The sequence below is a fragment of the Ammodytes marinus genome (assembly GCF_949987685.1).
Source record: "Ammodytes marinus genome assembly, chromosome: 24".
Lineage (NCBI taxonomy): Eukaryota > Metazoa > Chordata > Actinopteri > Uranoscopiformes > Ammodytidae > Ammodytes > Ammodytes marinus.
In genome coordinates this window covers 12,691,082-12,703,967 of record NC_137228.1, presented here as the reverse complement: position 1 = coordinate 12,703,967, position 12,886 = coordinate 12,691,082, and the positions used below count along the sequence as shown (strand labels likewise).

General features: G+C 43.1%; 1 protein-coding gene across 1 annotated transcript in view; it reads right to left on the bottom strand.

Annotated features, from left to right (window-relative positions):
• Positions 1–1,531: 1,531 nt before the first annotated feature.
• The window catches only part of LOC307269708 (voltage-gated inwardly rectifying potassium channel KCNH7-like), a gene marked incomplete at both ends in the record, with an annotated part of 56,704 nt that continues 45,349 nt past the window's right edge, over positions 1,532–12,886 (bottom strand). The window contains 5 exons of the mRNA XM_080052716.1: positions 1,532–1,792; positions 1,926–2,115; positions 6,718–6,865; positions 8,266–8,550; positions 12,413–12,488. Coding sequence (XP_079908842.1) covers positions 1,532–1,792; positions 1,926–2,115; positions 6,718–6,865; positions 8,266–8,550; positions 12,413–12,488 — 960 coding nt within the window. The remainder of the gene's footprint in view (positions 1,793–1,925; positions 2,116–6,717; positions 6,866–8,265; positions 8,551–12,412; positions 12,489–12,886) is intronic.

Below are 12,886 nucleotides of genomic sequence, written 5' to 3'. Positions count from 1 at the left end.
AGGCTTAGAAAGCTAAGGCTATTGAGGACTGAGCTAAGGGCTCGGCCCGAAACATGACATTTTTTTTTAGTTTTGAATGTTTTAATTTTTCTGATGATACTTTGTTTAATATGAATTTTGTATTGAAGAAATTGTCATTTTTAAGAAGATAATGGAAGACTTAAAGCATGCAACCAAAAACTATCCTGTGGGTTTATAGCAGTTCCCTCCATCGGCGGAGAAGATTCAGGATGTTACTTCCTGTTGAGCAGTCAGGTCTTTACATACATTTGTAGAGAACATTATGTCATGGCAGTTTGAGCGATTGTAATAATCTCTACAACTGTTTTTTTCAGTGACAAAAGTTTTTCATGGGTAGTTTAAACATCTGATTAGTCAAAAATATACATACAGCAACTTATTGGTGGCATAGAAAGTTCTAAAATGTCAGGATCACCACTGCAAAAAACGACTGTAGTACTGTGATTGGTGGCACTGTCACATTGGTTCGGATGGTGGGAGTCACTTGATGGTTTGCTATGCTGGAAAGCAGGGGGGGACACACAACCTCAAACAATACCTAATTGGGTTTGTTCTGTGACATAAATGTACATTCAGTCCCCAAACTGCCTGAACATCAATGCGCCTTACAAGTTTTGACTGCAACTACAAACCCACAATCATGCTAATGTAATATCGATATGATGAAGGTAGTTATATGGTAATTCTATGTGTTCAAGTCTACTAAATCCACAACTTTAAGCATTAATTTTGTTGTCTTGAAGATTTACATGGAAACGTGTGAAGGTATTGATATTGTTCAAAGAGGATTTTTTTCTTCGCTCAGGTTGTATAAAACTATCTCCAGAACATATTAAACTCTAGAAATATACCAAGATTGATTATGTTTGTTTCTTCATTATTGCTCTCAAAGACAAAAGTATTTTTGTGCTATGGGATATCCGCAAACTTTACACACACTATGATTACACTCTGTTTTGTTGAACTGAAGATGTGAAGAATTTTTCGTCTGATGTGGCAAAGTCATGTACAGTAGGCACACTAAATAAACAGACAGATCTCTGTATAGAAATGCCTCAGAAAAAGTTTCAAGTAGCTTTGTCCTTTTGAAGAGGGAAGAGTCATAGAAAATGAGACTTTCTAGTTACAGTAGTCTGTAAGCATGCCATGGTCACAGCTGATTGCCTGCTTAGTGTTGGTGTGTGTGTGTGAGGAACATGCCACAAAAGAAAACATGATCATGCATCTCTTTTAGAAAAAGCACGTTAGGTGCCTCATGTTGCTGGCAGTGTTCTAATACAAGTATGTACACAGGAGGTGATGACCTTACATATTTAAATAATATAGTGTAGAAATACCTCTGTATAAATGGACTTTATACATCAGAAATCAGAGAGTGGGAAGAGCGAGGGCATGGAGATTGTTCTGTAAAGGAATGGAAGAAAGTCTACAGTTTGTTTTCCTTTGCATATTCAGTCTCTTTCATAGACCCTGAGTCAAGCTTGAGAGAAGAGCTCCAGTGGACGGAGGCCTACTGTCCTGGAAGCCCCGGGTCAGAAAGCGGCCTGTGGAGTCCAGACATTCCTGAGCTGTTGGGGGCGTCGGGGAGAGAGGCTTGTCGAGCCGAGGGGAGCCTGGGTGGAGAGACCACTCCGTTTAGTGTGTGTCTCTGCTGTGTGTCCGTGTCCCTCTCCAGCAGCCCAGCAAAGCTCCCGTCTGGTAGAGTGTCTGTGTGGAGCAGGACTGACGACGCTTCTTTGGATTTGTTCGGGGCCTTTTCAGGGCCGGGGCTCTGAGGGAGACAAGAGGATGGTGGGCATCTAGATATAAACTACAGCCTGCATGATATATAACCTGCTCTAATTATTACAATGAGACAAAGTGAAATGTAAACCAGTGATTTAAAGCTGGAGTGTGTGGTGTACCTGTGGTCTGGGTGGAGCAGGAGCGAGGGTGAGCTCTGTCTGGATAGCAGACAGAGGCTGCACCATGATGGCTGCTCTCTGGTACTCTGGGCTGGAGGTGACCGTGCTGTAGGCGGGCGGGCCCGATGTGATCTGCCTCTGGAGGAGGTGCAGGATGGCTTGGATGTCTGACGTCATCTGGGACTCCAGTCTGACCGACGGACAGAGAACCAAACATGGAAGAAGGTTATATAATGATTATAGTTAGTGGTTAAGAATGTTCTGTGGTCATCATTTATGTAGATAAATGGGTCCTGAGAGTTGACTGAGAAGGTGTTCAGTGTTCCTAATCAATACTGATTTAAATCCTGATGACAAACAGGTGGTGAGCTGCTGATGCGCAATTCTTACTACATGGGATATGTAAATGAGCATTGTGCATCAATACACAGACATGGATGCAAAAAGACCAAGACAAATGTCTGTTCTTTTGTGACTGTTCTGTAGTGTGTACATTATAACCTGTGTTGTGCTCCATTTGTCTCCATCCTGAAGTGACCTATTTCACCACAAAGATCAATAATTTCATCTCAACACCAACGCTGGTCCACTGTCAGCCCTATAATTAATATGATGATGGATATTATCTTTCACACTTCTTTCCCCTGGAACAGAAAGCAAACAGCACCAACAGAGGATAGATTTATATATTAGTGATGAAAGGCTTGAATGCCCTGATAGGAAAAAGTCAGGAAATATATTTACTCTGTTGAGACATAGTCAACTTGTTTACCCCCTTATATTGTCTGAAGGTTAGGTGGAGTGGTGGTCAATACTAACACTAAGCACTAGGGGGAGGTGCAACCTTACAACTGCAGAAGCTTTATACGCACTAGTGTAGTGTCTTAGTGCTTCTGAAAAGCAACTAGGTAAGGGGAAGCATTGTGACATAAACTCACATTGTAAACTTGTGTAAAAATTCTTAATTACAAGTAGACTGGCTGTAAAATATCACAGTATCTAAAGTAAAAGTACTGTTCCTACAGAAAAGTGATTCCTGTGATTCCACCTCTGATTCAGAGTATTATTATATATTATATCTATATGCCATGTTGTTAATACCGATCCATGGGGTATAAGCAGCATTTTAAGGTTGTGGCTTTTTTATTGGACTTTAATTTACTTGGTTCCACAACTGAGGTTTTTCAATAGGATTTTAAATTTGTGATGTTGGAACATGTGATGCTGGAAGATCTTCAATAAGATAATAAAGTTGCCATAGAGGTAAACTTATGAATGGAAGAATGATTTTAAAATTAGCTGGAAAATGTCTTTAGCAGAATACTGCACTGTGTGTCATTACATTGTATGCAGCAAGTTACATCACGACATGGGGAGTCTGAGATGGTGAATCACCTCTCTTCCACACACACACACACACACACACACACACACACACACACACACACACACACACACACACACACACACACACACACACACACACACACACACACACACACACACACACACACACACACACACACACACACACACACACACACACACACACACACACACACACACACACACACACACACACACACACACACACACACACACACACACACACACACACACACACACACACATTTTAGTCCCATCAGCAAAAAAAAAGAGGAGGCACAGAGAGTAGAGCGATGCAGGAACTTTCCAGTGTAGTAGGGGAATACCTGCTTGTCACTTTGCCAGGAGCCCGTCTGGCTCTTAACCTCCTAGGACCCGAGCTCTTCCAGGGCATGCATTTTTTATTTCTCTTTGCTATTTGGGCTGATTGGGACCTAATGAGTATACAAACCAAGAATTATCTTTTTACATGATGTAGTTTCTGAGAAAAATGATGTCCACATATGAGGACCACAGTTTTAAATCAAGATAAAACACAATAAAGTCAGAATTGAGTAATCATGAACAAAACTCATTTTTTGGTGCCTGAACACAGCAGCATTTTTCCTGAGTGCAAAAACAAAATGAGAAACAACAATTGTGCCCCTTTCAGCAATATGGCTCATTAGAAAGGCTGCTAACAGTTGCAGGAAGACGTATATCCTGAATTGTAGCCAGAATCCTGGCCTTGGCCCTGGGGATGGTAGTCAAAGACCTGGCTTTGGCCCTTGGGTTGGTAGTTGGCAATCTGGCCTTGGCCCTTGGGTTTGTAGCCAGAATCCTGGCCTTGGCTCTTGGATTGGTAGCCAGAAACCTGACCCTGGAAGCCAGAATCCTGGCTTTGGCCCTAAGGATGGTAGCCGGAAAATTGGCCCGGGTAGCCAGAATCCATAGCTTTGGCCCTTGGGTTGATAGCTGGCTATCTGGCCTTGGCCCTTGGGTTTGTAGCCAGAATCCATGGTCTTGGCCCTTGGGTTGGTAGCCCGAACCTGGCCCGGATAGCCAGAATCCTGTCCTTGGCCCCTAAGGATGGTAGCCGGAAAACTGGCCATAGCCCTGGCCCTTGGGTTGGTAATCAGAGACCTAGCCTTGGCCCTTGGGTTTGTAGCCAGAATCCTAGCCTTGGCCCTTGGGTTGGTAGCCAGAATCCTGGCCTTGGTAGCCAGAATCCTGGCCTTGGTAGCTGAAAACATGGCCCTGGTAGCCGGAAACCTGGCCTTGGCCCTTGGGTTGGTAGCCGGAAACCTGGCCTTGGCCCTTGGGTTGGTAGCTGGAAACCTGGCCTTGGCCCTGGCCCTTGGGTTGGTAGCTGGAAACCTGGCCCTGGTAGCCAGCAGCCTGGTCTTGGCCCTGGGGATAGTAGCCAGAAAACTGGCCTTAGCCCAGGCACTTGGGTTTGTAGCCAGAATCCTGGCCTTGGTCCTTGGGTTGTTAGCTGGAAACATGGCCCTGGTAGCAAGAGTCCTGGCCTTGGCATTAGGGATGGTAGCCAGATAACTGGCCTTGGCCCTGGGCCTTCGGTTGGTAGCCAGAGACCAGGCCTTGGGCCTTGGGTTAGTATCCGGAAACACGGCCCTGGTAGCCAGAATCCTGGCCTTGGCCCTGGGGATCATAGCTGGAAAACTGGCCTTGGCCAAGGCCCTTGGGTTGGTAGTCAGAGACTTGGCCTTGGCCATTCGGTTGGTAGCCGGAAACCTGGCCCTGGTAGCCGGAAACCTGGCCTTGGCCCTGGCCCCGGCCCTTGGGTAAGGAGCCGGAAAACTGGCACTGGGGTTGAAATTTACTGAAATGTACTCATTGTAACTGTAAATGAGGGCAACCTAAGTGTCTCTTGAGTGAAAAGTGAAAGGTTATTGATTGATTGATTGATTGAAAACATATAAAAATGTTCCACAGAACTAAGTCCCGCTGTCCACATACAAGGATTTTTCAATAAAACTAACAGAATGAAGTCCTCCCGTCCACATATGTGTACATCATTTTTAGCAGCATGGTAAATTGTTACAATTACTAGCTTTTGTAAATGTTTTACTTCCATAACAAACATTGAACACTTTTATACATATTCTGAACAAGAATCAGCCATGAAATTTGATTAGATTTTTTTCTTGGTCGAAGTTTGGATCAGGATTTTCCATTTTGGGTGTGATGAACTTTTGGGTGTGTTGTCGGCCATCTTGAATCTAAAGTATAATGTATTATACTCTTCTGCCACCACTAAGTGGCAGTATAATGTCCTTGTATGTGGACCCCAGGCCCTTTTTAGAGCAACATTTTGCATTGTGGTCTAGACAGCCCAAAAAGTTGATGTCCACACAGGTGGACGCCAGGTCCTAGGAGGTTAAGAGGACAATAAGTGCAAATAAAGACTTTGGCTGCAGGCTGTTTCTGTAAAATGAAACCTGGTGGTGCAGCGGCCATGTCTGCTGCCTCAGACCAAGAGTCACTGGTTTGATGGTAGACCAGTGTGAAGGAACCTATTTGTCAATTTTTCAAGCAGTAAAGGAGAATTTCCTCCCTTTCATGCATACTTAAAACACATCTCTAACTTCACCATCCATTCTGACCTGAGATGCTGACGTCAACAGTCTTTACAATGTGTCTGCATCCCGTGGCTGGCTGATATAAATAGCCTGCCGCTGTCTGCCTCCTCCGAATCTGTATCAGCAATAGCCCTGGATCACACAGCTGATCACATGGCCCGCTCTGTGCATTAACACACAGCAGCTCCGGTCTGCTCGCAAATGTCTCCATAAGAGTGTTCAGCCAATTACAGGCAGAGTCGCGGGGGTTTGTATTGCAAGCTTTAAAACGATGAATGAAAAAAATAAAAATAAATAAATAAAAAATAAAAAGCTTATAATAGGATCTACACCTCCATATTTTATTCATTTTGAACTTGTAGCCTATTTAGCATATGATGACGGACTCCCCAACAACTGGCAACACACTCTAACATTGACTTCACATTTAAAAAGATGTATACCACCATATATAATACTGCTACTGCCTAGTCCCTACTGCTCACTCCCACTATGTTTGCACTACTGACACTTTTCTGTTACATATTAATATATATATAACTGTTGTATTTAACTGCTGTTTATATAGATGTTGTAAACACTGCACATATACATTATAACTGCATATGCACTCACCCGCCTACATTTTGTTGCATTGTTCTCAGTCCACTTTGTAATGACAATAAAGTGAATCTCATCTTATCTAATATATGAGGCCACAGATCATAAGAAGAAAATATCATGCTTATAGGCAAAACATTTGTAACTTTTAAGGAGGAGTGTTCAGTGTTTCCGCTGGAACAACTCCTCCCTAGTGCCTGGTTGTGTGTGGTTCCCCTCCACACCTGTTGAGGTGCTGCTGCAGCAGGTCCAGCCGTTGCTCCACCTCTCCGTAGGTCAGGTCTGTGTCGCTGTCACACTCCCCCTGACAGCGGGCCGGCTCCTCCGCACCCCCAACGGGACGCTGACGCAGCCACTCGTCTGAGTGGAGCTCTGGAGGGAGAGGCACATGTCAACACAAACACACACACAGGGTAAATGATCTGTATTATTAGAATGGCGCCTCTGGGGAAGCATCTTTCCTGTGTTGTGCCCTCTCATCATTTAGCTTTACTAAGCTGTGATTGGCTTACTGCCTCCTGAATGGGAACATCTACACACATCTGACCCCAGCCAATCAGTCCCTCAAAGGGATTTTTCTACTTCTTCTTTTGGCTTTCTATAAGTGATGGCTGGAGATTTAATTGACAGTTCTGTATGTTGTTATCACAGGCCGGATTGTAGGAATCAATATCACTCTGCTGTCTATTCTGGCAGAAATCCTCTTAAGGGCGGCAACAGCTGAGTTATGGGATATAACTATTAGGGGTGGGAAAAATAATCGATTCTCTGATGCATCACGATTCCGAATCGAGAATCGATTTTGAATCAAATCATTGACCTCTGAATCGGAATCGAATCGTGAGGTGCTAAGAGATTCCCACCCCTAATAACTATCCGATCAACACACCGCCACAGTTTGCCCATCTCAGCATAGACTTAAACCTGGAAGCTCAAATACAGGGAAGTCCTGCAGTAAAGGTTAACGTTGTGTCACTGTGAGTATCTGCAGGAGCTTTGTTCCCACTGGAGGCTTTTAAGGGGGCTTAAGACACCAGTACAGTAGGAGGTCACATGAGGTCAAGCCAGGGACACGGCGAGCTGGTGTGTTTGCCCAGCATGCTGCAGCAGGCAGACGGTGAGAGGCCCAGTGCAGCTGCTTTGTGTTGGAAGCTGCACTGGGATCCACAGGAGGATTTCATAAATCGCTTGTTTTGTCTGGATGACTGAGCCGTGTCACAGCGCCGCGTCTAATTGTCACGCTAGCTGAAGGAAATAATTAAAAACCACAATTGCTTTTATCTCTCACATTTCCTCTACAGATAGAAATGTGAGCCAACCCACCAGATAGCGTAAAGTCATCTTATCTCCTATTATCTGATGTTTCCTGTAAATCTTTATTTGGACATGACCTACGATCTAAAGAGGTGACCCTGGACCAGCTACTGGGTATATAATCCTCTTATGCTTTCTACAGAGTGGGTTTTAGGTTGCACCATAATGATACATAATCCTTGTTTGGATTTTTAATAGGTGTGACTTTCCTCCTCGGGGGCTTAAGGATTTTTGGGGAGCTTTTGTAAATTAACTTCTGAGCCAAATTACCATTCTGAAGGGAAACTTTAGAGGACGATATTGCAGTTTTTCAGGAAAATAATTTTTAAGTCAGTTTAAACAAGTGTCAGGGTATTATTCATTTGAATGACAGGGGGATGAAAAGGCTCATTACTAAATAAAAGACTGAGAAGGAAAACTAATGTAGGAACAAACGAGGTGGAGGTTTATGTTGTCACCTTTATACGTCTGGCTCTGCGTGTTGTCTCCCACTTGTGTGTCTGGAGCACTGCTGAGCGCGAGGCCCAGGCTGTGGTCCCTAACCACCGGGTAACCCAGCACACCAGAACACAGAGGCCTCTGCTCCTCCTCCTCCTCCCTGCCTTCCTCTTCCTCCTCCTCCTCTTCCTCGTCCTCTCCCTCTTCAGCAGACTCTCTCCTCTCCTCTGTGGCTGGCGAGGTGTACATGTGTCTCCCTGGCTTGGCGTTGCAGTAGGCGGCCGCTGGCCCCTTGTTGTGGGAGACTACAGGGAGAAATGACAATGAGGAAATCTGGTGGGGAAACGCCAACTTATTCTACTTCCTCTGGGGAAGTCGGGGTTGTCTCATTATCTCTAACGAGAGGTAGGAAGTGCTTTGCTTTGGGGGTTGAACCCAGGACAAACAATGTTAAGCAGTGAGCCTTTTATCTTTTGAACTACCTCAGATGGATCATGTCAACTGACAGTCTCTCTAAATGTGTGTTTACGTGTCAAATATGATCGACAGTCACAAGTAAAGGTTCTGTTCATTAGTACAGCTTTACACCTGATGGATGGAGACAGGATACGCCTGACTGTGAAATGGACTGCTAGGTAGTAGGTACATTCTCTCTGCTCACTTATGTTATATTGGGAGATTGTGATACCATGTTCATACGACCTATAACCATGGTAACCAATTAGATTTGCCTGCATGGAAGCCAAACAGCCGAGTGCTGCTGTGTTGAGGCTCCGAGTCCCAAGTCTCCGGGCTGTTAGAAATGAAATTCTAACTGTTCCCATGGTGCGGGTCGCTCTCGCTCACACAAACTGCATACTGTCATTTTGTAAGCTGCTGTACAGTAACGGATCTCAAGAACCAGAAAGGGCTAGGTACTGGGGGACATTTAGAAAGGGGGCTGAGTAAATCAGGGTTTAATGGGATAATTCTATCGTTGAAAAGCCTTATAAAAACATAAAATAAACACTGCAATAAACAGCTGTGAGTAATGAGCATACTATACTATAAAAATATACTGAAAAAGATATGAGCTCAGATTTCTAATACAAACTAAATGTAACCCATGTCTAAAATTGATGGTAAATTTGTACCGTAACAGTAAAGAGGGCCGTTCAAAGAAACAGTGTGTCCACGTTGTCAGACTTATTTAAACCTTCAACAGCCTGATTCACTAAGGTAAGCCTGGTGTTATTGGTATTCTTGCTTTATGAAACATCCCTATTCATGCTAGCAAACCTTAAAAGGTTAAAAATCAAGTGTGAATGATTACAGCTCTGGGATGTTAGTGGACACTTGACATCACAGAAGCTTCCTTATGTAACTCAAACATTGCCAAAAAGGCATCACCGTATCTGGCTCTTTAATCTACTGACAGAGCAAAGATGGTGTCTGTTCTGGTAGGTGACCACAGTATTCATTGCATAGTAAAAGGCCAACAAAATCTGCCTGGAGGTTTAATGTGTAGTTTTTTTAGGGTGGGGGAGAGAATCTTGAAATTATATCACATATGCAATCTGGGAGACTGAACCCACAATAAAACAAACATGTCACTCCATAATCTGCCCTTTAGCGTCTGAAGCCTCACAAAGGAAGGTCTTTTATCAACTCTGCTCCACCCAGTCTTACCTACACAGGTGTAGGTCAACGAGTCCATGTTGGGGGGAGTGTCTCTTAGCAATTGACAAAGGATTGTGAACCATCACACTAATTGTGTGTCAGAAGGATAATTAGTAAGACCGAAGCTAGACGTATGCCAATAATTAAAAATAAATTATCTTTTGCATCTTTAAACATTATACAGATCTTCTGTAGCAGGTCTGAGTAATGGAAGGCACAGTTTTCTTTAGTTTAAAACATTTAATAAAATGCTTAAACTTAAAGTATCTGTTTAAAGTCATCAAAGCACAAGAAGCAATAGCCTCGTTTGAGATGTCACCGTCTTGCTAAGACCTGCGCAATTATGACGCTCGGCATGCTGAGCGCACAGCATTTTTGCAGCATTTTTGTTGTGCGCTCAGCAAGACGCGCGTCATAGTTGCGCAGGTCTGAGCAAGACGGCTCAAAGTCGAACGATGCTAATGCAAACCCTTTGACTGGGTAAAATACTGTATACCATTCACAGAAATTCCTTATTTTCTGATTGAGGCCAGGAGTAATCGATCACATAATAAGTAGACAAACCAGGGATACAAGTTATGGTTATTTTCCCGTTTGATTAATCTATTCATTTATTTTACATTGATGGCAAACCTACAAAATGTCAAGACATAGTAAAAAAAAATGTGCATTACCTGAAGTACCAATTTTTTTTATTTGTCATAATTTATTTTTGCTTAGCTTTTATTTCATAATTTTCATTGAGGACAATTAGGGTTTTACTAATAGAGTGCACGGTGCACAGGTGGAAAAAGAGGCGTAAACAAGCGCATTCAAATGAAGCAGTACAAAGGGAGAAGTGTTTATTTTGGTGCCGCTTTATGCTGTATGAAAAGCAGTTCATTAAATCCCTGCAGCATCCAGAAGGTATCAGAATGTGCAGTGCTATTATACACAGCCATCCACCATGTTTACATTCATTAAATGACATCTAAAGGCACCAGGCTGTTAGCCCATACCCTTCTACACACATCAGACGGGTCGGTTAGAACTTTTTATTATGTTTGTTTATTAGGGAGAAGTCACATAACTGGAGCTCATTAAAGCGGCTACGAGTAACATTTAAATATCTTTTAAACAGCCTCATGTTTCCTCTGATAATCATAAATTACCTTTAACAGCAAACGAGACCATCAGTGCAAAGAAAGACGTTTTTAAATAGTTTTTATTACTGCTTTTGGTCTGGTCGCACACCCAGTCCGATTTTCGGTTCGCTCGTGCAGGCTCTATGGTCACATATCCGTATTGGTCGCAGATTTCAGTGTGGCGCAGCAACGTGAATTGAGAACCCTATCCCTCCAGATGAGGGAAGGGGAGCGGGAGCTTTGTTTGAGACAGTTATTTGTCGTCTTAATGACTGATAACGGGGCTGAACCATCAAAGAAAAAATGCAATGAAGAAAAGCTAAAAGGGAGAGTGATATAGGCTACGGGAGGGACCAGGGCGTTGCCAAGCAACGTGTATACAATTTCACGAGAGCGAAACTAGACTGCAGTGTTTACTCCTAAATGAATGAGCGGTTGGTACTAACACAAAGTTTGCTTTGCTTCACCATCATCAGATAACCATTATCTGAAATAGTCATTATTTACAACAACATAAACACATTACCTCATCGTGATCCATACTAACTGCCGTCTCTCGTTCATTCGCTTTCTGTGAGGAGTCGGACACGTAATCTTTCAGCTCCGTGAGAGAGAGAGAGTAGTTAGGTGACACTGCTGCATCAACTCATTGCAATCAGGTGTGTGTGGCAGTGACTGGCATTAGTTGATGCAGTGTCAAAACCACTCTCACGGAGCCGAAAAGAGTCCTCACACTTTCAACACACGGACATGCACTATATTGCTCCCTTCTCAGTTCACACTCGCGCCCCTGGCACGAGCTAGAAAACAGCTTTGCGACAGCGGGCGTCGTAAAAATACTACCGCTTTTGTCCAAAGGGGACGCCAACGTGCCATGTTACTCGTAGTGGCTTTAATCATATGTGTCAAAGCCTCTTTTCAGACTTTAGTTGTTCAAGTTTTATTCTTGAGATGCATTACGAAGCAAATTTTTTGAAGTCATAATTATTTGCTCAGTCATGATATGACCATTTACAACGTGCAACAAAGTTAAGATGCAAATATCCTTGGTTTGAAGCGATCATAAGAAATTTCCTACAAAACTACTTTTTATTTTTTGCTACTGTCAAGAATGTACTGCAATGTAATGTTTGCGGACCAAACCACACAGAAATAGATACCGTGACAAAAATACCAGTGTACGTGTGGACATGGGTGGAGCCTGTATTTGTTTCTCGAAAGAAGCTGCAAAGGGACTGAGACGTTAGCCGGCTGAAAAAACTAGTTGAAAACACGTCTTTGAAAAACATTGAACAAGAACAGTGTGTGGGGGTTTTAATTCAAATCTAAACATGGTTTTGTGAATAATAAGCACAGCAGTAGTAGTGTTATGTCTCACGCTGACCTGTAGAGGATTTCCTTCTGTAGGACGCTCGTCTTGAACACTGGATGTCATCCATGTTGGAATCAGTTGTTTGATTCTGTAGATGGATAATTTTTCATCAGGTTGAACCATGTCAAATATAATCACACATTACTGATGCACAAGTATATGAACAAAAGGCAGAGCCACAGTCACATCTTCTTGTCTTAGATCAAATCCTTAAAGCCTGCAACTAACAGATGCCCCACTTTGTCCATTTAAACCTAGAAGTTCCTTAAGTAAGGAACATGAACCACATGCTGTCTTGTTGCAACACCATGTATCTCTTGTTTTTAGATGTAATCATCCCAGAACCCTCTCATGTGTCTGCTCTCCTCTGTCTCCCTCTCTTCTTTCCAATTCTCTGAATAAATAACAAAAGGCCAACACAAAGTGCACTTCCCGCTCTCTTTTAACATAAATAAAACTAACTAATGTGGATCCTGGTTCACGTAA